We start from the raw sequence: 25,196 nt of genomic DNA on the forward strand, positions 1-25,196 counted from the left end.
ATAACAAACTTCAAACTGCCTAACTCCTGGCTCGATTAATACAAACACACCCTTACTACAGGCCTAGCAGAAGGGAAACAAGTTCATCTCTGCTATTGGTTGAATTGTGTTCTCCCAAAAAAGTATGTTGAAGTGCTAACTCCAGTACTTCAGATGTGACCTTATTTGGAAATTAGGTCTTTAGAAGGTAATTGGTCAAAATGAGTTCATTAGGGTGGGCCTTAACCCAGTATCACTGCTGTCCTTATAAAAAGATGAAATTTTGACACAAAGGTATGCACAGAGGAAAATTATATGAGGAAACATGGGGGAATGCCATTGGAGTGATGCATCTACTAGCCAAGGAATGCCAAAGATTGGCAGCAACACAACAGAACCTGGAGGCATGGAAGAAATTCTGTATCACAGCCCTCAGAACAAACCAGTCCTGCCAACACTCATAATTTGGACCCAGCCTCCAGAACTGTGAGACAATAAATTTCCTGTTATGGGCTGGACACGATGGTTCACGCTTGTAATCCCATCACTTTTCGAGGCTGAGGTAGGTGGATCACGAGGTCAGGAGTTCAAGACCAGCCTTGCCAAGATGATGAAACTCCATCTCTATTAAAAATACAAAAAAAGAAAAAAAAATAGCCAGGCACAGTGGCAGGCTCCTGTAATCCCAGCTACTTGGGAAGCTGAGGCAGGAGATTCGCTTGAACCCGAGGGGTGGAGGTTGTAGTGAGCAACCTGCACTCCAATCTGGGTGACAGAGTAAGACTCTGTCTCAAAAAAAAAAAAAAAAGAAAAGAAAAAAAATTTCATGTTATGTAAACTACCCAGTTTGTGATACCATATTAGGGTATTCCCTATAAAACTAATATAATCTACATAGTATAAAAATATTTACCAGCTGGGTGTGGTGGCTCATGCCCATAATCCCATCACTTTGGGAGGCTGAGGCAGGCAGATCACCTGAGGTCAGGAATTCAAGACCAGCCTAACCAATGTGGTGAAAACCCATCTCTACTGAATATACAAAAATTAGCTGGGCATGGTGACATATGCCTATAATACCAGCTATTCGGGAGGCTGTGGCAGGAAAATCACTTGAAACCAGGAAGCGGAGGTCGTAGTGAGCCAAGATGGTGCCACTGCACTCAAACTGGGTGGCAGAGTAAGACTCTACCTCAAAAAAAAGTATATATATATTTACCTCAGTATATATTTTCCTATACATGTCTGGTTTTTACAAAAGAAACAAAAAACAAAAATCAAAATATAAGGCACACAAAAAGACAATGTAAGAGGACAATAAACCACACTCTGAAGAGACAAAATATCAGAACCAGACTAAGCTATGACACAAAATAAGAACTCTCAGGCAAAAAAAAAAAAAAAAAAAAAGAAAGAGAAAAATAACGATAATTGATATGTTAAAAGCTTTGGCGGAAAATAAAGACAACATGCAAGGTCAGATAGATAATTTTATCAAAGAGTTGGAAACTATAAAATCAAATGGAAATGCTAGCAATGAAAACCACAGAAAAGAAATGAAGATGCCTTCAATGGCCTCATTAGTACCCTTAACACACTTAGGGAAATAATCAGTGAACTTGAAGATAAACAAATTACCCAAATTGAAATATGAAGTGAAAAGAATAAAAAAGAGAACCTAAGAACTATGGGACAGTATCAAATGGTGTCATTTGTGGATACTAGGAATCTCAGAAGAAATCTCATCACTAGGAAATGATGGCAAAAATAAATAAAAATTAAAAAATAAAAAAAGAGCAGAAGAAATACTTGAAAAAAAAAATGGCCAAGAATTTAGTTACAGACATGAAAACTCCAGAACCAAGAAGCCCACCAATCATGATGAATATAAAAAAACACATACCAAAAAAACCCCAAAACAAGAAAAATGATAGCAAATCCCCAAACATAGGTATATCAATCAAATTCAAACTGCTGAAAATTAAAATCAAAAGCAGTTTTGAAGGCAGCCCAAGTAAAAAAAAAAATACATTACTGCCATGCATACATTAACTATAGGAATATGTTCTGAGAAGTACATCATAGGATGATTTCATCATTCTGTGAACGTCATAAAGTATGCTTACATAAACCTAGATTGCAGTTGTGTAGCTTATTATACCTGTAAGCTACATGGTACAGCCAAATGCTTCTAGGCTATAAACCTGTACAGCATGTTACTGTACTGAATACTACAGACAATTGTAACACAATGGCAAGCATAGAAAAAGTTCCATAAAAATAGTTTTATAATCTTATAGGACCACTGTACTGTATGTGGTCAGTGGGTGAAACACTGTTTTGCAGTGCATGAAGGAGGAAAAGAAGGAGAATAAGGAAGGAGGATAAGAATTACAACAGACCTCTCATCAGAAAATATGAAATCAAGGAGACAATAGTTACTTCCTTTTTTTTTTTTTTTTTTTTTTTTTTTTGAGACAGTCTTGCTCTGTCACCCAGGCTGGAGTGCAGTGGTGCGATCTCGGCTCACTGCAAGCTTTGCCTCCCGGGTTCATGCCATTCTCCTGCCTCAGCCTCCCGAGTAGCTGGGACTACGGGCGCCTGCCACCATGCCTGGCTAATTTTTTTTTTTTTTGTATTTTTAGTAGAGACGGGGTTTCACCGTGTAAGCCAGGATGGTCTCGATCTCCTGACCTCGTGATCTGCCCGCCTCGGCCTCCCAAAGTGCTGGGATTACAGCCACTGCGCCCGGCCTGACAATAGTTACTTCTGTAAATAAAAAAACGCTGCCAACTCACAATTCTATAACCAATTAGCATATTTATCAAAATCAATGTCGAAATACTTAGAAAAAACAAAATGGAGGGAATTCATTGCCATCAAGCGGACACTACAAGAAATGTTAAAAAAAAATACTTTGGGCCAAAGGAATATTATATATGTCAGAAACTTGTGTTTACACAAAGAAATAAAGTGCATAAAAATAAAATAAAGGTAATTGCTCTAAAAGATAACTAGCGGTTTAAAACAGTAATATATAGTGTTTTTCCACCATATGTAAAAGTAGTCCATATATGAATACAAGACCACACAGGATCAGTGAGAACTGGGAATATACTATTACAAGGTTCTTATACTGAAAGGGAAACAGTATAATTTCATTTAAAGGAGGCCCCAAATTATTTAAAAATATATACTATAAACTCTAGGAGAACCATTAAAATGTTTTTAAAAGATGTATAAAATAAGTTAATAGAAAAGATTAAAATGTAATCATAAAACATGCTTGATTAAACTCAGAGAAGCCAGGCATGGTGAAGTGCACTGTAGTCCCAGCTATTCAGGAGGCTGAGGCAGAGAGTAGGAGTTTGGGGCTGCCGTGGGCTATGATTCTGCCTATGAATAGCTACTGAATGCCAGCCTGGGCAATATAGTCAGGCCCTGTTTTAATCCTAGCACTTTTGAAGTCCAAGGTGGGTGGATCACTTGGGGCCAGGAGTTTGAGACCAACCTGGGCAACATTAGTGAGATCTTGTCTCCAGTGAAAACAAAAAACAGAGAACTCAAAATAGGCATTCTTTTCAAGCTCCTATGGGACACTCACCAAGATAAACCACATCATAGGCTATGGAACATTCCTTCACACATTTAAAGAATAGAAATCACACAAATGACAGGGCACGGTGGCTACACCTGTAATCCCACCACTGCCAAGGCATGCAGATCACCTGAGGTCAGGAGTTCGAGACCAGCCTGGCCAACATGGAGAAACCTCGTATCTACTAAAAATACAAAAATTAGCTAGGCGAGGTGGTGTGCACCTGTAATCCCAGCTATTTGGGCGGCTGAGATGGGAGAATCGCTTGAACCCAGTAGGTGGGGGTTGCAGTAAGCCGAGATTGTGCCATTGCACTCCAGCCTGGGCAACAAGAGTGAAACTCTGTTTCAAAAAAAAAAAAAGAAATCACACAAACTACATTATCAGACTATACAAAATTATAATAGATATTACAGAAAAATCTCTGGGAAATCCAAAAAAAATGTGAAAACTAGTACACTTCTAAATACCCCTTGGGTCAAAGAGTAAGTCTCAGGGAAATTAAATATTTTGAGCAAAATAAAAATAAAAATACAATATTTCAATGTTTGTGTAACATAGCTAAAGCAGTATTTATAGCATTAAATTTATAATATATTAGAAAAAATCTAAAATCAGTAACTTAACCCTTTACCTTAAGAAACCAGAGAAAAATGGCCAGGCGTGGTGGCTCATGCCTGTAATCTCAGCACTCTGGGAGGCGGAGGCGGGCTGATCACGAGGTCAGGAGATCGAGACCATCCTGGCTAACACAGTGAAACCCCGTCTCTATTACAAATACAAAAATTCGCCAGGCTTGGTGGCGGGTGCCTGTAGTCCCAGCTACTTGGGAGGCTGAGGCAGGAGAATGGCATGAACCCGGGAGGCAAAGCTTGCAGTGAGCCAAGATCCTGCCACTGCACTCCAGCCTGCGCGACAGAGTGAGACTCTGCCTCAAAAAAAAAAAAAAAAGAAAGAAAGAAACTAGAGAAAAAAAGGAGATGGAGAGCTTTTAAATGTAAAGCATGCAGAATGACAAAAATAAAAATTGAAGCAGAACTCAATACAATTGAAAATTGGAAACAAGAGAAAAATCAACAAAACCAAAGCTGATTCTTTGAAAAGATAAAAATGGAGGCAATAAATTATTAACTGCCACAAACTGCCCAACTTAGTATGGGATTTCAAATGCATGCTCTTTCCACCATCTCAGTGCCTTAGTTTGGGTGATGAATAACGGATGGAACAATTAGGAAGAAGACTGATTATGTAGGGGAAATGGGTAAAAGAATATTATAGTGATGATTTCTTGGGACATAAGGTTGGTGGTGGAATATTAAGTAGCCAGAAACTGGCAAGGGGAGTGCAGAGTAGGGATGCTGGAAATACATCAGCATATATTTTTCATTTACAAAACCCTTATCACTTATAGAAATGATTCTGTCTTTAAACTATGACTGTTTTCTTGTCCACAGAAGCCACTGAGTTTATAGATCCTCGAATCTTTCAGTTGATCCATGTATCTCTAATAACACTTATTTCACCAATGTCATCCTATTTTTGATGTCTGCTAATTATTGTAATTTAACCAGATGTGTAATTTTCTCTGAATTGGTGTAAAATAACTGGCTGGGCGCAGTGGCTCACACCTGGAATCCCAGCACATTGGGAGGCTGAGGTGGGTGGGATCACTTGAGATCAGAAGTTTGAGACCAGCCTGGCCAACATGGTGAAACCCCGTCTCTACTAAAAATACAAAAATTGACCGGGCGCGGTGACGCAAGTCTGTAATTCCAGCTATTCCAGAGGCTAAGGCATGAGAGTCGCTTGAATCCGGGAGAAGGAGGCTGCAGTGAGCTGAGATTGCACCACTGCACTCCAGCCTGGACAACAGAGTGAGCCTCCATCTCAAAAAAGACAAAAAAAACTTAAACTGAAGCTTTACAATAGCACCTGGAGCTTGAATTTATCCATTATAACGCCAGCTGACCTTGGGTGCGAGTTCATGACCAAATCTATGTAATGTATTGATTAAATCTCATGCTTATAGAATTCTGCCTATGCTTTTTTTTTTTTTTTTTTTTTTTTTTGAGATGATACCCAGGCTGGAGTGCAGTGGCGCGATCTTGGCTCACTGCACCTTCTGCCTCCTGGGTTCAAGTGATTCTCCTGCCTCAGCCTCCCGAGTAGCTGGGACTACAGGTGCATGCCACCAAGCCTGGCTAATTTTTTGAATTTTTAGTAGAGACAGGGTTTCACTGTGTTAGCCAGGATGGTCTCAAACTCCTGACCTCATGATCTGCCTGCCTCAGCCTCCCAAAATGTTGGGATTACAGGTGTGAGACACTGCGGCCGGCCTTAATGTGTTTCATTACACATTGTTAATATCATAACAATATATTTCCCAATTTAAAAGGTTAAAAATACGTAAGAGTAAATTGTTTTAAAAGTATAATTCCAGGCCCTGATAAACTTCTGGTTAAACATCAGGATAGACTAAAGACATTTTCAGATACACAGGTCTCAAAAACTTTATTTCCCATGAAACTTACTAGAAAGCTACTGAAGGCTGTGCTCAAATCAAACAAGAAACCAAGTTCCAAATGGAAAAACATAAAGACAGGTAAAACAATGCAAGAGATGCCAAGAATATCCCCAAGATATCTGAGCCACTGGCTTAGTGAACAAATGTGCCTGTGTTGCAGATGAGAGGGTTCCTTGACAGTATTCTGCAAGATGAAAATGGTATAAAGCCAGATGCCTTTAAATGAATTCAGAAAACTAGACAACTGCAGGGGACAGTTTGGGAATGAATTAAGAAGAAGAAGAACATGGAATACAAAGCATATTGAAGATAAGTATTAACTAGAGGAAACTGTTATAGAAAAAGCAAAAAGGCAATCACTTGACAATACATGGCTCAGAAATGAATGGTATTGAGATAATCAAAATAAATGTGAGAAAATATTCTAAAATAATAATGAGAAATTCTATTAGAAGAGGGCCACAAGGTGAAGGCTGTTCCAAATTCTTGTCTCCCAAAGTGGGACATCATAATACTTCAAACTGAAAAATCCAGAGGAATTATTGCAATGTGATTTAGTGACTATAAAAGTAAATACCAAAAGAGCTGAGGAATTCAAAGTGACTGCCTCTAAAAAGCTGGCAAAAGTGGTTATAAAGCAATAGTTGTAATTCAAATAAATTTTGTGAACAATAATTCAAACATTAAACCTAGATTTTTAAAAATTGTGCTTTGGGGCTGGGTGCAGTGGCTCATGTCTGTAATTCCAGCACTTTGGGAGGCCGGAGTGGGTGGATCACCTGAGTTCAGGAGATCCAGACCAGCCTGGCCAACATGATGAAACCCCATCTCTACTAAAAATACAAAAATTAGCCGGGCATGGTGGCAGGCACCTGTAATCCCAGCTACTTGGGGTGGAGAGGGTGCGGTGCTGAGGCTCCAGAACTGCTTGAACCCAGGAGGCGGAGGTTGCAGTGAGACGAGACAATGCCACTGCACTACAGTGTGGGTGACAGAGCAAGACTCTATGTCAAGAAGAAAAAGAAAAATGATCTATATTACACAGGAAGAGATACAGATGTCTTTACCTGCCCATGACATGACTATCTCTCCGGAAACTCCAATGGAATCTAAACAAGAGCTACTAAAAATAAGTTTAGCAAGCTATAGGAAATAAGATTAATATTCAAAAATTAGTTTTCTGTATACTAGTAATGAACAATTAGAATTGAAATAACATAAAAAATTGAATACTTAAGGACAAAGCTGACAAAAGATGTTAAATACACGTACACTAAAAACTACAAATTTCAGAGACAATTATGTAAAAATTCATTGAATAGATTCACTGTTATGTCTACCAGCTGACATGTTGTTAATTTTCTCCATATTAATCTAAAAAGATATAACATAATCCCATCAAAAGCTCTAGTCTTTTTTGTTGACACAAGTTTTTCAAATGTCACCCATCTGTGATCTATTGAAAGATGTTAATTCCTGAATTAACAGAATAAACCTAAGGAGGAAAAGATGGAACTAAGTTAAGATGGATTCTGAGACTAGAGATCAGTTCCCAAAGTGAAGTGAAGGACAGTAGCTGAACAGCACTAGAGGGTACTCTGTCCAGTGGGAACAGAACAGATTATCCACCGGTTGTGTGTGTACAGTATGTGTGTGTGTGGCAGAGGATGTAAGAATGCCATCTCATTTTCTATACGACTAAGGCAATACTGACAAAGGCACACACAATAAAAAATAAAGTAAGTTACTTAGAAATACGGAGGTAAACAGATGAAAGGTGAAAGTGGCACTGGGCATGGTGGTTCATGCCTGTAACCCCAGTGCTTTGAGAGGCTAAGGCAGGAGAATTGCTTGAGGCCACACGTTCAACACCACGCTGGGCAAAATAGAAAAACAAAAAGTTTAATTAAAAAAAAAAAAGGTTGAAAGTAGCTACCCGGCTGGGTGTGGTGGCTCACACCAGTAATCCCAGCACTTTGGGAGGCCGAGGCAGGCAAATCACTGGAGGTCACACCAGCCTGACCAACATGGTAAAACCCCGTCTCTATTAAAAATACAAAAATTAGCTGGGCGTGGTGGTACACACCTGTAATTCCAGCTACTTGGGAGGCTAAGGCTGAAGAATTGCTTGAACCTGGGAGAGGTTGCAGTGAGCTGAGATCCTCGCCATTGCACTCCAGCCTGGGCAAAGAAAAAAGGGGAGGAGAGGTGAGAAGAGGAAAAAGAAAAGAAGAAAAGAAATAGAAAAGAGGCTGTATTTACATAGCAGGTAGTCCAAGAGTAATGATGAATGCCTTTAATAAAGACTTAATCTTTCTTAAAGGAAAAGTATGTAATACAGAAAAAAAATAATTGGACTTTTATTGGCAATTACAAAAGTAATAGATTTTCTTACATAATACATTTCTTCAGTAATATATTTTTCAAGTATTTTACTGTAGAATTTCTAAAGTACTTTGTCACTGACCCCATAATTTAATATAAAGTAGGTCCCATAATACATTTTTTGGAAGTTGCTGAAACTGAGATAAAAAATATTGTTTTATGGGAAAAACTGCACAAAATACAGAATAGCCAAAACTAGATTCACTGGCTCAGTTATGTCTACTAAGTGAAAGAAACTGAGTCTTCTAATAGTTCATTCAGGATCTGTTACTGTAGAAATTTTAAGGGGTTTTGAGTCAGTTCCAGTATAAAAATAAGGCCAAAGTGCTCCTGTAAAATTATCATTAAAAGTATAGAGAAGAGATCTATCATTCAAATTATAAAAGGAAAGTTCATTCATTTCATAGTCTAAAAAAATGCCAATCTTACTAGGTATTACTTGTGGCAGCAGAATAATTTCCTTATGGCCCAATACAATATAATTATTTTGACTAGATCGCCAAATTCCCCATAATCCATCCTGTGCTAAAATTGGTTGATTCTTCCTCCGTCTGGGAAGACAGTCATTACAGACACCAAGAATCCATTCAGGCTTGTCTTTCACTTCTACTTCCCAGTACTGCCTGCCACAACTATATCCCTTAGAACCCAGAACAGCTGGGAGGAGATAAAATCTTCTTGGGTTATGAGGTACATTTTGTGCTGTATTTCCATAGTGCACAGTTTTTCTATCTTCTGAGACTATAAGTTTACGATGTGCTGTTTCAGGATCTAGAATTACATCTACTTGAAATCGCTTGATAATTTTGTCTAGGCCAGAATATTGTGGAGGCAGATGGTAACCATATTCTTTTAATTTGAATAAGAACAGCTCAGGGAATTTTAAATTCTTATATCTGTGATAGATATCCTTAACATTTGCCAATAATTCCAGTTCTGACTTCACATATATGCTCTCTATCTCCTTTAGTAGATATTTTAATGAGGAGGTATAATCTGAAAATTTTGTTAGGCTTTCATTTAGTTGTGCTAAAATATCCATCTCTTCATCTTGTAATTGCCTAAGAACAGTCTCTTGCTCATTCTGGAGAAATAACCTAAGTTGCTCAAATTCAGACTTGACTTCTTCTGCCCTATGTTTTACCTTTTTCTTCAGTTCCAGTGATTTTCTGGTTTGCATAGTTACGACTTTTTCAATTAGTTCCACTCTCTCCTTCCACGGTGCGTTGTATTCCTCCAGTTTTTTCCTATGATAGGAGGCAGCCTTCTTTATGGGCCAAACACAGTGATGCTGGTGATCAGTGGACAAACTGCACATTGGACATAAAAGCTCTAGGTCTTTCTGACAGAAGAAAGTCAAAACCTGATTATGCTTCTTACACAAATGCTTCTCTTCCTGCCTCTTCCTCTTCTTGCTTCTTATCTGGAGTTGCTTAGCAATTTCAGTCAAACTACCCAGCTGGGGATTGCTTATAAATTTCCTTTCTGGACAGCAAAAGTGGCAAAAGGGGCAGGGGAAACTATCATGTAGATCCTTCCAGGACATAATGATGCAGGAGAGACAGAAGTTATGCCCACAGCTGATGGTCACTGGGTCTTTCAAATAGTCCAGACAGATGGGACAGCTAGCCTCTGCTCGGAGGTCAGCCAGGGCCGTCACAAATTCCATTGAGCCTTGAACAAAGATGGTAGGTAAGGTAATTCTTTTATTTTAGCAAGGCCTAGCTCTCTAGAGCTCAAGACCCAGTACGCATTGCATATCCTCCCGAGACCTTGAAATCTGACCAGCTTTCAAGTTTTACTGACTTGGCATGTTGATGGCAGCTTCTAGAAACTTGTTAAGCCCTCAGCTCCTTAGCTTCAGAGTCTACTGCCACAAACACTTCACAGCCTGCAGCCTATTGCATACTAGAACTTAATAGCTGGGCTGCTGCTCTTCCCACTAAATGAAATAAAGTCAAGTTTTCTTCAAGAAAGCAGCCTCAGGTCCAAGATAGGGACTCCTTCCTATGAGTAAGAAAAGACACCACGTTAAAAATCTGATTCCATAATCACAAATGTATTAAATGTTCACACAAGAATCATCAATGAATGCTAAAATCATGGGGTGGAAGTTCTTGGAAAAACAAGATATTCATATTGCAGAGATTCACCCCATACATTACTTATTTAAAAAAAAAAAACTAAAAAATATGGGACAAACTTATGTGCTTCCTGATAGGATGCTATGGCAAGTATACAACATTGCCTATATAATATTCTTTCCAAAAATATTGCCATTCAAGCTAACCATTATAGAAAATTACTCTAATTCAGATTGTGGAGCATTCTTACAAGACAACTGGTATGCATTCTTCAAAAATGTCAATGTCAGGAAAAACAAGCATAAAAAAAGGTTTCTACATTTAAGGAGAGGAAAGAAACATGACAAATACAATGTGTGACCCCTGATTGAATCTGAGATCTTGAAATAAAAACAAAACAAAACCAAAAAATGCTGGGAACAGGCTGGGTGTGGTGGCTCACACCTGTAACCCCAGCACTTTGGGGGGCCAAGGCACTCAGCTCCCTTGAGGCCAGGAGTTCAAGACCAGCCTGGCCAACATGGTGATACCCCATCTCTACTAAAGATACAAAAAATTAGCTGGGTATGGTGGCATGTGCCTGTAATCCCAGCTGCTTGGGAGGCTGAGGCAGGAGAACCACTGGAACCCAGGAGGCAGATGTGGCAGTGAGCTGAGATTGCAGCACAGCACTCCAGCCCCAGCGACACAGCAAAACTCTATCTCCCCTCTCAAAAAAAAAAATGGGGAACAAATAAATGTGAGATTCTTAGTATGGACTGTATATCACATAATGTTGTACCAGTGTTAAATTGAGCACAATAAAATTATCACAGTAAGAAGTAAAATGCCCTTGTTGTTAGGAGATATATATATATACTGATGCACAGTGGGAAGCCATCTGGAAGCCTGAAACTTTCAGAAGGTTCAATAATTAAAAAAATGTGTAGCTGAGTGCGGTGGCTCACGCCTGTAATCCCAGCACTTTGGGAGGCCAAGGTGGGCAGATCACCTGAGGTCAGGTGTTCTAGACCAGCCTGAATAACATGGAGAAACCCCGTCTCTACTAAAAGTACAGAATTAGCAGGGTGTGGTGGCACATGCCTATAATCCCAGCTACTCAGGAGGCTAAGGCACGAGAATCGCTTGAACCCGAGAAGAGGAGGTTGTGGTGAGCGGAGATCGCACCATCGTACTCCAGTCTGGGTGATAGAGGGAAACTGTGTCTCAAAAAAAAAAAAAAAAAAAAAAGAAAGTATAAATAGAGAAAACATGAATGCAGCAAAAAGTTAACAACAGGGGTGAATCCAGGGAAAAAGTATAAGGATGCATACCCTTTCAATCTTTCTGTAAGTTTGCCACTTTCAAAACAAAACTGAGGCAGAAAAACTTCCTGGCTTGCTTTCAGAAAGACACCCACAGGTACCCGATTTTAAGCAAGTCAAATTCCTCCATCAAAGCTTGCAAGCCACCTATCCATCAATACATATTTTTTCCCCTTCACCTTCTTTCCCTAGACACTTTCTCAACTCTTCTTCTTCCTCTTGCTTTCCTCATAACCCAACGACAGTGAGAGTAATACTATATGCATGGTTTTGACATGTGAAATTGGCTCTGTCTTGGTGACCTAGCAAGTTCTTTTACTATACATTCTCTTTAGACTAGCAGAATAGGAAAATATGCAGTAGCCCTAGAAAGTCACCATTTATCAATTATTTCCAAACTTAAAGTTTTAACTCAGTGTCCTAGGACTGCACAAGCAAAAGCTATCACAGCAACATGCTACAGGAAGCAGTATTTTACAAGGTAAGCTCTAACATTATTGAGAGGACACCAGGTTTGAAGCCTGGCTCAACTATTGACTGTGTATCTTTAGAAAATCAATGTGTCTTTTTTTGAATCGCATTTCTTTGACCTGTAAAATGGGAAGTATAACAACCTCTTTTTCTTATAAGAATATCATGTAAATGGTAGCTAATTCTTCCTGACCAAAGGAGCTTTCTGTTAGATGTATTAGAATCTGGATCCAAACAAGAGTCATGTATTGTATTTGCTTATTAGTTCTTTTAAATCTTTTTCAATCTAGAATAATGTTCCCTGCCTCCACCTTTGTCCTAGACTACCCCAAATTCAAGATTTGCCTATTGCCTAGGTTCTGTGGCCCAGGCTTGAGTGCAGTGGTGCAATCTTGGCTCACTGCAGCCTCCATCTCCCGGGTTCAAGTGATTCTCCTGCCTCAGCCTCCTGAGTAGCTGGGCCTACAGGCATGCATCACCACACCTGGCTAAGTTTTGTAACTTTAGTGGAGACAGGGTTTCGCCATGATGTCCAGGCTGGTCTTGAACTCTGGACCGCAAGTGATCGGCCCACCTTGGCCTCCCAAAGTGCTGGGATTACAGGCATGAGCCACCGCGCCCGACATGCCTATTGCTTCTTGATATCATTTAACTTGTCCCTCAGGCCTTCACTTTTTAAACAAATTAAATGTTGTTTCCCCTCATAACAATCTGTTTATAACTCCCCACAAATCAGGACAAAGTTTTTCACCCTTAGCTCGCCATTCAGAACCCTTCATATTTCATTATCTTCATCTGGCTACAGTCTCCTAAAGTACTTAACGAAAACAAACAAACAAACATAGGTATCATGCTTTCCCTCTTCTGCACAAACCACTTTCTGCTTACCCTACCCTCACTTCTTCCCTAGGACTAAGTTTTGGTCCTTCTAGAGACTCAGCCCAAGACACCTGTTCTCAAGGATAATTTATTATATGTCAGGCACTATGCTAAGGATCTTCCATATAGTCACAGGTTCAATTAAACCATCAGAACAACTCCGTAAGTTAGGAGATATTATCCTCAATTAGAGCTATAAAAGCCTAGAGCTGTAAAAGCGGAGTCTACAAGAATTTGAACATGCTTATCTAACATTACGCTAATTGGCATAACCACTGGCATGATACTCAATCACTAAGTTGTACTGCTCCTTCTTTACACTCCCACAGCATCCTATACATCCCTCTATATATCAAACCACCTTACATTTTTCATATTTGATATGCTCAGTTGTTCATATTTAATAATGTATCCCAAATATTTTAACAGGGAAAAATGGGCTTACTGATCCAACACTATAATGGAGAAAACAGATAAAATACAAACTGAGAGCTAACAATACCTAACAGAATTGGGTTTTCATCCAACTCTAACACTTAGCTAGCTACAGGTACTCGGTCAAGTTAATTTCTCTGAGTTTCACTTTTCAGAAAGTAGGAAATAATACTCTCTCAGATTTTAAGCATAAACGAATAAATTATGTAAGACACCTGTCACAGTCCTTGGCATTTAACACATGTATAATAAAAAGTATTATAGGACTATCTCAGAAAATCTCTCAAGAGGTCATACAAATTTAGCTGAATCCACATACTTCTATTATAGCACATTATAGTTTATCTATTATATGTAATACATACATATATAGAGATAACCTATATTTACTTGCATATAAAGCACATTGGGCCAGGCGTGGTGGCTCATACCTGTAATCCCAGCACTTTGGGAGGCCAAGGCAGTGAATCACTTGAGGTCAGCAGTTCGAGAACCAGCCTGGCCAACATGGTAAAACCTTGTCTCTCCTGAAAATACAAAAATTAGCTGGCAGTGGTGGCGCATGCCAGTAATTCCAGCTACTTGGAAGGCTGCAGCAGGAGAATTGCTTGAACCCTGGAGGCAGAGGTTGCAGTGAGTAGAGATTGTGCCACTGCACTCCAGCCTGGGCAACAGAGCAAGGCTCTGTCTCAAAAAAGAAGCACATTGACATTTCACCTAAAAGCTGTTATGTCTTATAAGGTTGCTACTCCTGAAATGATTAGTAAAGGCAGTAACTTCCAAAGACTCACTATAGTAGTGGTGTGCTTCAGAAAATTTTCCTTACTAACTTTGGAGTAAGACAGAAGTTTTAGAATTTCAAAATACATCCTTTATTTTAAATAGCCCTCCATATCGGCAAGTTCAGCATCCACTAACGCAATTAACTTCAGATAGAATCGAAAATACAGTATTCCTGGGATGCAGAACCTGCATCCACTGGTCTTGAGCATTCATGGATTTTGGTATCTTCAGGTGCCCTGGAACCAATGCCCTGTGTATACTGTATATCCAGGGATGAGAGTACATTTAACTTGTGAAAAATTCTAACACAACACTACAGAAAACATAGAATAATGGCCGCGAGTGGTGGCTTCAGGGCTGTAATCCCAGAACTTTGGGAGGCCAAGCTGGGTGGATCGCTTGAGCCCAAGAGTTCAAGACCAGCCTGAGCAACATGGCAAAATCCCATCTCTACAAAAGGAAAAGAAAAGAAATAACAAGAATACTGTCTCTTGCAAACCACTCTTCCCACCTGCCCACACTAAGTGTGGCTATGGTAACTCCCAATACTTGCTTAATACTTTCAAATGGGTACTATTGAGCAGAACAAGAAAGTTAGAAAGCGCATGGGAATGGGAGTGAGGTTACATAGGGTGCTCAGAGATTGGAAAAATTGAGCCTGAAAAAGTTTTAAGAATCTTGCCCAGCCACCCGCGGTGGCTCACACTTGTAATCCCAGCACTTTGGGAGGCCAAGACAGGCAGATCACCTTAGGTCAAGTGTTTGAGACCAGCCTGGACAAGATGGTGAAACTCTGTCTCTACTAAAAATGCATAAATTAGCCGGGCATGGTGGCGCGTCTGTAGTCCCAGCTACTCGGGAAGCTAAGGCAGGAGAATGGCTCAAACCAGGGGGCAGAGGTTGCAGTGAGCTGAGATGGCGCCACTGCACTCCAGCCTGGGCAACAAGAGGAAAACTCCATCTTAAAAAAAAAAAACAAGAATCTTGCCCAATGTCACATAGTTAGTAAACTGCAGAGCATCATTGAAAAAAATGGTAAAATCAGAAGAAAAAATCTACTTTTAAGAAAACATGTACAAAAAAGGACTCTAGCAAAGTGCAGGGAAAAGAGAGATCAGACTGTCACTGTGTCTATGTAGAAAGGGAAGACATAAGAGACTCTATTTTGAAAAAGACCTGTACTTTAAACAATTGCTTTGCTGAAATGTTGTTAATTTGTAGCTTTGCCCCAGCCACTTTGACTCAACCTGGAGCTCACAAAAACATGTGTTGTATAAAATCAAGGTTTAAGGGATCTAGGGCTGTGCAGGATGTGCCTTGTTAACAAAATGTTTACAAGGAGTATACTTGGTAAAAGTCATCACTATTCTCTATTCTCAATAAACCAGGGGCACAATGCACTGCGGAAAGCCACAGGGACCTCTGCCCTTGAAAGCGGGGTATTGTCCAAGGTTTCTCCCCATGTGATAGTCTGAAATATGGCCTCATGGGATGAGAAAGACCTGACTGTCCCCTAGCCCGACACGCGTAAAGGGTCTGTGCTGAGGTGGATCAGTAAAAGAGGAAAGCCTCTTGCAGTTGAGATGGAGGAAGGCAACTGTCTCCTGCCTGCCCCTGGGAACTGAATGTCTCAGTATAAAACCTGATTGTACATTTGTTCAATTCTGAGATAGGAGAAAAACCGCCCTACGGTGGGAGGCGAGACATGTTTGCAGTAATGCTGACTTGTTATTCTTTACTCCGCTGAGACGTCTGGGTGGAGAGAAACATAAATCTGGCTTACGTGCACGTCCAGTCATAGTACTTTCCCTTGAACTTAATTACGACATAGACTCTATTGCTCACGTGTTTGTTGCTGACCTTCTCCTTATTTATCACCCTGCTCTCCTACTACATTCCTTTTTGCTGAAATAATGAAAATAATAATCAATAAAAACTGAGGGAACTCAGAGGCCGGCGCCGGTCCTTGGTATGCTGAGCGCCGGTCCCCTGGGCCCACTGTTGTTTCTCTATACTTTGTCTCTGTGTCTTACTTCTTTTCTCAGTCTCTCATCCCACCCGACTAGAAATACCCACAGGTGTGGAGGGGCAGGCCACCCCTTCACAAGAGACACAAGAGGACTCACTCCAGGTATCATTGTGACCTCCTTTCCCCAAGCATACACCTAAAGCAATCTTCTCTACTATTTAAAATCAGGACATTAAGTGAACAGAACAGCTCTGTAAGCACGGTCACTACCCTAGTTTAAACCACTTATGTCTCTCTCCTAGATACACAATGGTGCCCAATTTCTTAAGTCTGTAGCTAAATTGACCTTTTCAAATACAAACAGAATCCTTTCATATTTCAACTGAAAACATTCCACTGGTCTTTTATTACTTTATGGAAGCAGTTCTCAAATCTTACCTTGTATTATAATCACCTGGAGGTCTTGGTAAAAGATTGCCTGGGCCACATCCCCAGTTTCTGATTCAGTAGGGCTGTTTTTTTCCTAAGTTCCCAGATGATGCTGCTGGCCTGCGGACTGTACTTTGTAAGCCTATGCTTTAAGGAAAACAAAGCAAAAAGATCCATTAAGATCTAGTCCAAGTTTTTTGCCTAGCTCCCATCATGTCACATATCACAGTTATGTGATTTTACTGCTACTCTGCAATTCTTTACCTAACTGTGAAAACCCCTCACCAGGCAGCAAGCTTCTTGGTGGGAATATGTCTCTAGCTTGTTTGAGGAATAAATAAAACCTGTAAAAGCTGTAGATTCCAAGCTCTCAGTTTCAACCATCATCATACTGGCTGATTCTTAACATGCCTGCACCTAAAGCGCCTCATCTACAAAGCTGAAATGATAATTCGTACCTGTAAAACCCTTGTGAGGATTAAAGGATGGTTACATAGGTCGAGGGTGCAGACGACCTAGGCTGGTGGGTTCTCAACTGGCAGCTACCACTTCGCTCCCTTAGCTCCCCAACCCCCACTCCCAAACACGTACATTAACTCTTTGAAGATAACATAGCCACTTCATAAACCCTAATTCAGATCATAACATTTAAAGCTTAATTGACGCAGGCCCAACACCCCCATTCTAACTCTACAATCCTGAATTTTTCACAAGAGCTACGCCAGAGACTAAGGAAATTCAGTCGTGGGCAGGCAGCGACCCGGAGGTTTAGGCACAGAGAATGTTCAAGAAGCCCCTGTCCAGTTAAGCCTCCCGGCGAGGCCCTTCTGGGCGTTTCCTGCGGCCTTCCCAGCTCACCTGGAGCAGACGGATCAGTAAACCCGGCCGGAGAACACTCAGGACCCACCGAGCCCCCGCGAGGAAGGACTCAAACACCAACCCCACCAAGTGCGCAAGGCTTCCTGCCTGGGGTTCAGCCTGCGCGGTGGTTGGCCGTTCCACCCGGAAGTGAGCGGCAAGGGACTGCGCATGCTCTGTGACCCTGGGTGCCGGGATTGTGTGAAGATTGAGAGCTGGGGGCGCCCTCTTCCGTGATCAGGGCTCTGTTGGCCCCAACTGGCATTTAATTCTCCTGGCTGTCTTTTCGGATTCTTATCATTTTTTATTTATATGAGTAAACTTGAGGGTCCAAGTAAGTCTGCAAGTTGGTTTTAAAAGCTTCAACAGCACAGCGTCCCCTCCCAGATGGTGAGGGAGTGGAGAGCTTTGCAGGGTCAACTTCTTCCCATAGCCTGGGGTCGCAGGGTGGAGTCGTTGAGCACTCTCTATGCTTGAAAGAGGAATAGAAGCCCCTTTGGATTAGTTTGCAGCACAGTGGGTGAGTGGGTGGATCTCTCCCACCCTGTGGGATTGTGTCCCACCTGAGGAAGTGACATTTCAGGCGGAATTTGAGGGATGAAGAGGCATTCGTTGGATCAATTCCACTGTCAAAGTCTTCAAGGCTGGAAGAAGAGCTAATGTGGAGCCTCTCAAGTTTAAAGAATTTAGTACAGGCCGGGCATAGTGGCTCACACACACCTGTAATACAATCACTTTCAGAGGCAAAGGTGGGAGGATCGCTTGAGGCCAGGAGTTCAGGACAAGCCTAGGTAACATAGCCAGACTCAGCCTCTACAAAATATTTTAGAAATGATTTTTTTTTTTTTTAAATAAGAGACGGAATCTCTCTCTTTCGCCCAGGCTGGAGTGCAGTGGCGCGATCTTGGCTCTGCAACCTCCGCCTCCCAGCTTCAAGCAATTCTCCTGCCTCTTGTCTCCCGAGTAGCTGGGTCTATAGGCGCACGCTGCCACGCCCGGCTAATTTTTTGTTGTACTTTAGTAGAGACGGGGTTTCACCATGTTGCCCAGGCTGGACTCGAACTCCTGAGATCAGGCAATCTGCCCGCCTCGGCCTCCCAAAGTGCCAGGATTACAGGCGTGAGCCACCGCACCCAGCCAGAAATTATCTTTTTTTTTTTTTTTTTCTTTGAGACGGAGTCTCGCTCTGTGGCCCAGGTTGGTGGAGTGCATTGCGTGATCTCGGCTCACTGCAAGCTCCGCCTCCCGGATTCACGCCATTCTCCTGCCTCAGCCTCCAGAGTAGCTGGGACTACAGGTGCCCACCACCACGCCCGGCTAATTTTTTGTATTTTTACAAACGAGGGTATTTTACAAGACGGGGTTTCACCGTGTTAGCCAGGATGGTCTCGATCTCCTGACCTCGTGATCCGCCCGCCTTGGCCTCCCAAAGTGCTAGGATTACAGGCGTGAGCCACCGCGCCCGGCCTAGAAATGATAATTTTTTAAAACTTGGTACAAGAGGAACTGAAGATTTGGTTGGCACTACAACGTGGGAAATTGCAAGAAGTATAAAATATGGAAAATGGCTTTGTGAGGCTGATGAGATAGGCGAGAATGAATGCTGCAAGGCCCTTTAGGCAGAATTGAGGATTTTGGTTTTTATCAAATGCAAAGAAAAGCCAGTGAAGCATTTTAAACATCAAGTAATAAGATTTGAATTGTGGAATAAAGACCCGTTGATGCCTTTAATATCCTAGAAAGGTGGACAGTTGACTAGAGGTGTGACCTAGACAATGAACCGATAAAGCAAAGTGCTGGTTCGTAAACCTTTTGAAATTCCAGAGTCTCCTGAAAAAGAAAGGAAAAGAAATAACAGTGACAGCAGCTTCCCCCATATTACTTTGCAGTGAGATGAGTGCATGGTATTTATTTATTTATTTGTTATTTTCACTCAGGCTGGAGTGCAGTGGCGCCATTTTGGCTCACTGCAAGCTCCGCCTCCCGGGTTCAGCCTCCCTGGTTCAAGCAGTTCTCCCGCCTCAGCCTACTGAGTAGCTGGGATTACAGTCGCGTGCCACCCACGCCCGGCTAAATTTTTGTGTTTTCGGTACAGACGGGGTTTCACTGTGTTGGCCCGGCTGATCTCAAACTCCTGGGCTCAAGCGATCCACCCGCCTCGGGCTCCCAAAATGCTGGGATTACTTAAAGGTGTGAGCCACTGCACCCACCCTGTATATTATGCTATTTAAACTGAAACTATGCAGCCAGCAGGGTGGTTTGTTTGCCTGTCACAGTACGTGGCATTAAAAATCACGCTTGTAATCCCAGCACTTTGGGAGGCCGAGGTGGGCGGATAACAAGGTCAGGAGTTCGAGACCAGCCTGACCAACATGGTGAAACCCCATGTCTACTAAAAATACAAAAATTAGCCGGGGTGGTGGCGCCTGCCTGTAATCCCAGCTACTCAGGGGAAGAACTGCTTGAACGCGTGAGGCAGAAGTTGTAGTGGGCTGAGATCGCGCCACTGCACTCCAGCCTGGGCGACAGAGGGAGACTTTGTCACCAAAAAAAAAAAAAAAAATTATTTAAGATACCCAAAGGACTATAAATCATTCTACTATAAAGACACATGCACACGTATGTTTATTGCAGCACTATTTACAATAGCAAAGACTTGGAACCAATCCAAATGCCCATCAGTGATAGACTGGATAAAGAAAATGTGAACATAGCTGGGCATGGTGGCTGACGCCTGTAATCCCAGCACTTTGGGAGGCTGAGACAGGTGGATCACCTGAGGTCAGGAGTTCGAGACCAGCCTGGCCAACATGGTGAAACCCTGTCTCTACTAAAAATACAAAAATTAGCCGGGCATGGTGGCAAGCGCCTGTAATCCCAGCTACGCTGGAGACTGTGGCAGGAGAATCGCTTGAACCTGGGAGCTGGAGGTTGTAGTGAGCCGAGATGGCGCCATCGCACTCAAGCCTGGAGGACAAGAGCGAGACTTCATCTCAAAAAGAAAAGAAAAAAAAATGAAAATGTGGAACATATACACCATGGAATACTCTGCAGCCATAAAAAAATGAGGGAAATAGTTGACGGACATAGTACTTTGCAGGGACATAGTTGAAGCTGGAAGCCATCATTCTCAGCAAATTAACACAGGAACAGAAAATCAAACACCTCATGTTCTTACTCAGAAGTGGCAGTTGAACAATGAGAACACATGGACACAGGGAGGAACAAAACACATGAGGGCCTGTTGGGGGGTGGGAGGGCGAGGGGACGAGAGTATTAGGACAAATACCTAATGCATGCGGGGCTTAAAACCTAGATAACAGGTTGATAGGTGCAGCAAACCACCATGGCACATGTATACCTATGTAACAAACCTACACATTCTGCACATGTATCCCGGAACTTAAAGTAAAATTTTAAAAAAATAAAAATTACTTAAGAGACCAGGCATGGTGGCTCAACAACTGTAGTCCCAAAACTTTGGGAGGCCGAGGTAGGTGATTACTTGAGGTCTGAAGTTCGAGACCAGCCTGGCCAACATGGTGAAACCCTGTCTCTACTAAAAATACAAAAATTAGCTAGGCCTGGTGGTGGGCGCCTGTAATCCCAGCTATTCAGGAGGCTGAAGCAGGAGAATTGCTTAAACCTGTGAGGCAGAGGTTGCAGTGAGCCGAGATAGCGCCACTGCACTCCAGCCTGGGCGACAGAGCAAGACTCTGTCTCAAAAATAAATGAATAAGTGAATAAATAAATAAATAAATAAATAAATAAATAAATAATTACTTAATATGGGAACCCCATCAATATGGCACTGAATCCTGCAAGGCTGACTATACCTCATAGGATACAGCATAATTTAACTGGATGGGGCCCACCTGCTAGATGCTAATTAACCTAAAGAGATGTGATGTAATTATTCTTCTAGACCAGTTGCTCTAAGAATTTTGTTCTTCCCTCCAAGAAGAGTTCAGGGCTGGGCGCGGTGGCTCATGCCTGTAATCCCAGCACTTTGGGTGGCAGAGGTGGGTGGATCACCTGAGGTCAGGAGTTCGAGACCAGCCTGGCCAACATGGTAACACCCCATCTCTACTAAAAATATAAAAACTAGCCGGGCATGGTGGTGGGCTCCTGTAATCCCAGCTACTCAGGAGGTTGAAGCAGGAGAATTGCTTGAACCCGGGAGACAGAGGTTGCAGACACGGTGCCTCTGCACTCCAGCCTCGGTGACAGTGAGACTCCGTGGTCTCAAAAAAAAAAAAAGAAAAAAAAAAAGAGTTCAGAAGCAATCGGGCTTTCACCTTTACTCCTCCACTGAGACTGTTCCAAGTTTATCAATGATCTAATTTTTCAGCCAAAGAATATTTTTCATGCCTGTTACATTCTAAGATGCTTTGTAGCCTTGCTCTATGTCTGTTCCATCTGGATTTAGCAGATTACTCTCCCTCTTTCTGTCCATAAAAATATGTAAAGGTCTATAAGGATGCATAACAGACTTTTTACAGGTAGTTTGATATATGTATGTATGTGTATATGTGTGTACATACACATATGTGTGTCTGTGTACCTCTGCAGGTTAGAGGAATAAAATAAAGGGTGATGGTGAAGGCTTAACTTTAGAACCAGGCTTCCAGGAGTTCATATCCATGCTCTGTCCTCCTCTATCTTGTGTGACCTTAGCAGTTATCTTTTTCTGCCTTTCTCATCTAGTTAAAAAAAGGAGGGATGGGGCAATAATAGTTCAACTTACTTTTTAGATTTGTGAAGACTAAATGAGTTTTCATGAGTTAAAGCACTTTGAACAGTGTCTGGCGTGGTAAATGTAGTGTAAAATATATATAAAACATATATTTTGTTAACATAAATACATACTGGTTATCTATAAATTCATCTGAAAATTTTGTTTCTGTTTCTATCTGAGGGCAGAAGTAAGATTATAGAGGGAGGTGGTCAGGCGCGGTGGCTCAAGCCTGTAATCCCAGTACTTTGGGATGCCGAGGTGGGTGGATCACCTGAGGTGAGGAGTTTGAGATCGACAATGTGGCAAAACCCCATCTCTTTTTTTTTTTTTTTTTTTTTCTTTTTGAGACGGAGTCTCTCTCGCTCTGTCGCCCAGGCTGGAATGCAGTGGCACGATCTCGGCTCACTGCAAGCTCCACCTCCCGGGTTCACGCCATTCTCCTGCCTCAGCCTCCCGAGTAGCTGGGACTATTGGCGCCCACCACCACGCCCGGCTAATTTTTTATATTTTTAGTAGAGACAGGGTTTCACAGTGTTAGCCAGGATGGTCTTGATCTCCTGACCTCGTGATCCGCCTGCCTCAGCCTCCCAAAGTGCTGGGATTACAGGAGTGAGCCACTGTGCCTGGCCGAAACCCCATCTCTTCTAAAAATACAAAAATTAGCCGGGCATGGTGGTGGGTGCCTGTAATCCCAGCTACTTGGGAGGCTGAGTTTGGAGAATCACTTCAACCCAGGAGGCGGAGATTGCATTGAGCCAAGATTATGCCACTGCACTCTAGCCTGGGCAACAAGACCAAAACTCTGTCTCAAAAAAAAAAAAAAAAAAATCCATCTGTTATTGTCTATTGTCTATTTCTCTCTTCTATTTTGTCAAATTTTGGTTCATGAATTTTGATTTTTTTTTTTTTTGAGACAGAGTTTTATTCTTGTCACCCAGGCTAGAGTGTAATGGTGTGGTCTCGGCTCACGGCAACCTCTGCCTCCCTGGTTCAAGCGATTCTCCTGCCTCAGCCTCCCAAGTCGCTGGCATTACAGGTGCCCGCCCCCACGCCCGGCTAATTTTTGTATTTTTAGTAGAGACAGAGTTTCGCCATGTTGGCCAGGCTGGTCTGGAACTCCTGACCTTGTGATCTTCCTGCCTCTGCCCCTACAAGTGCTGGGATTAGAGGCGTGAGCCACCACACCCAGCCAGATCATTTGCTATTAGGTGTGTAAATGTTTATAATTGTTACATCTTCCGTTTTGAATCTTGTATTAACATATAATTCCTTTCTTTGTCTCTTACAACCTTTTTAATTTAATGTCTGTTTTTTCTGATACAAGTATGATGACCACCGCTCTTTTTTGGTTTCTGTTTGCATGGAATACATTTTTCATTCATTCACTTTCAACCTGTTTGTGTCTAAAGGATATTCAAACTGAATATATGTGTGTGGATCATTTTAGACTTAATTCTGCCATTCTGTCTTTGATTAAAGAATTTAATTCATTTACATTTGAAATAATAACTGATAAGGGATTTACTTTTGTCCTTTTGCTATTGGTTTTCTACTTTCTGTATAGTATTTTTGTTTTATTATTTCCATGCAGAGCTGATGCTAAGATAAAAGCTTAAAAGCTAAAATAGACGGACATTAATGGCAATTTATCTTCCAAGACTTCCCCTGGAATTTGCAAGCTTGAAAAAAGACTGCAGAGGCTGGGTGCGGTGGGTCATGCCTGTAATCCCAGCACTTTGGGAGGCCGAGGCGGGTGGATCACGAGGTCAGGAGATGGAGACCATCCTGGCTAACACAGTGAAACCCCATCTCTACTAAAAATACAAAAAATTAGCCAGACGTGGTGGCGGGTACCTATAGTCCCAGCTACTCGGGAGGCTGAGGCAGGAAAATTGCCTGAACCCAGGAGGTGGAGGTTGCAATGAGCCAAGATTGCACCACTGCTCTCCAGCCTGGGCCACAGAGTGAAATTCTGTCTCAAAAAAAAAAAAAAAAAAAAAAAGACTCCGGAGAGTTCTACAATAGTTTCATCAGAGAGATTTTGTTAGTGCAATTGCTGGCTAGGTAGGAAAAAAGATTCTTGGTGTTTCCTACTTCTCTATCTTCCAACAATTCTTCGCTGTTGCTTATTTCAATGTGTTCTTTTCTTCTATTAAACTATACTCATGAGTTGTTATGCACTGAATATGTGTGTTTCACCAAAATTCATATGTTTAAGCCCTAATTCTTAGGGCTTACATTCTTACAAATTTTTTTTTTCCTTTTGAGACAGAGTTTCATTCTTGTTGTCCAAGTTGGAGTGCAAAGGCATGGTCCTGGCTCACTGTAACCTCCATCACCCAGGTTCAAGCAGTTCTCTTGCCTGAGCCTCCCGAGTAGCTGGGATTACATGGGATTACAGGCGTGCACCACCACACCCAACTAATTTTTTTCTATTTTTAGTAGAGATGGGGTTTCACCATGTTGGCCAGGCTGGTCTCGAACTCCTGACCTCAGGTGATCTGTCTGCCTCAGCCTCCCAAAGTGCTGGGATTAAATTTTTTTTTTAATTCAACATTTTCTTAAATTCAAAATGTCTTTACATTCTTAAATTCAAAATTCATAAGTTTAAACCCTAATCTGAACTTAATGACTTCCCAAAGTGGCCACTTTTATATTTTGTACGGTGAAAAAGTATGAAGGCGGTGCCTTTGGGAAAGTCATTAGGTTTAGTTGAGTTAATGAGGGTGGGGTCCCCATGATGCGATTAGTGGTCTTATC

General features: G+C 41.7%; 1 protein-coding gene across 5 annotated transcripts in view; it reads right to left on the bottom strand.

Annotated features, from left to right (window-relative positions):
• The window catches only part of TRIM61 (tripartite motif containing 61), a 77,954-nt gene extending 60,087 nt beyond the window's left edge, over positions 1-17,867 (bottom strand). For 2 of the 5 annotated variants that reach the window (XR_008524851.2, XR_008524853.2), the window contains exons 1-4: positions 17,699-17,830; positions 16,850-16,987; positions 8,916-10,493; positions 8,188-8,282 (exon numbers count right to left, since the gene is read on the bottom strand). Coding sequence is in view for 3 of the 5 variants with exons in the window: in XM_009240428.4 (XP_009238703.2) it covers positions 8,740-10,155 (1,416 nt within the window). In the remaining 2 variants the exon portion in view is untranslated. Of the gene's footprint in view, positions 1-6,061; positions 8,283-8,437; positions 10,494-16,849; positions 16,988-17,698 lie in introns of those variants that run through there. The other 3 variants (XM_054554672.2, XM_009240428.4, XM_002815266.6) reach the window with 3 other exon arrangements.
• Between the last annotated feature and the right edge of the window lie 7,329 nt (positions 17,868-25,196).

Source organism: Pongo abelii, chromosome 3 (genome assembly GCF_028885655.2).
Source record: "Pongo abelii isolate AG06213 chromosome 3, NHGRI_mPonAbe1-v2.0_pri, whole genome shotgun sequence".
Lineage (NCBI taxonomy): Eukaryota > Metazoa > Chordata > Mammalia > Primates > Hominidae > Pongo > Pongo abelii.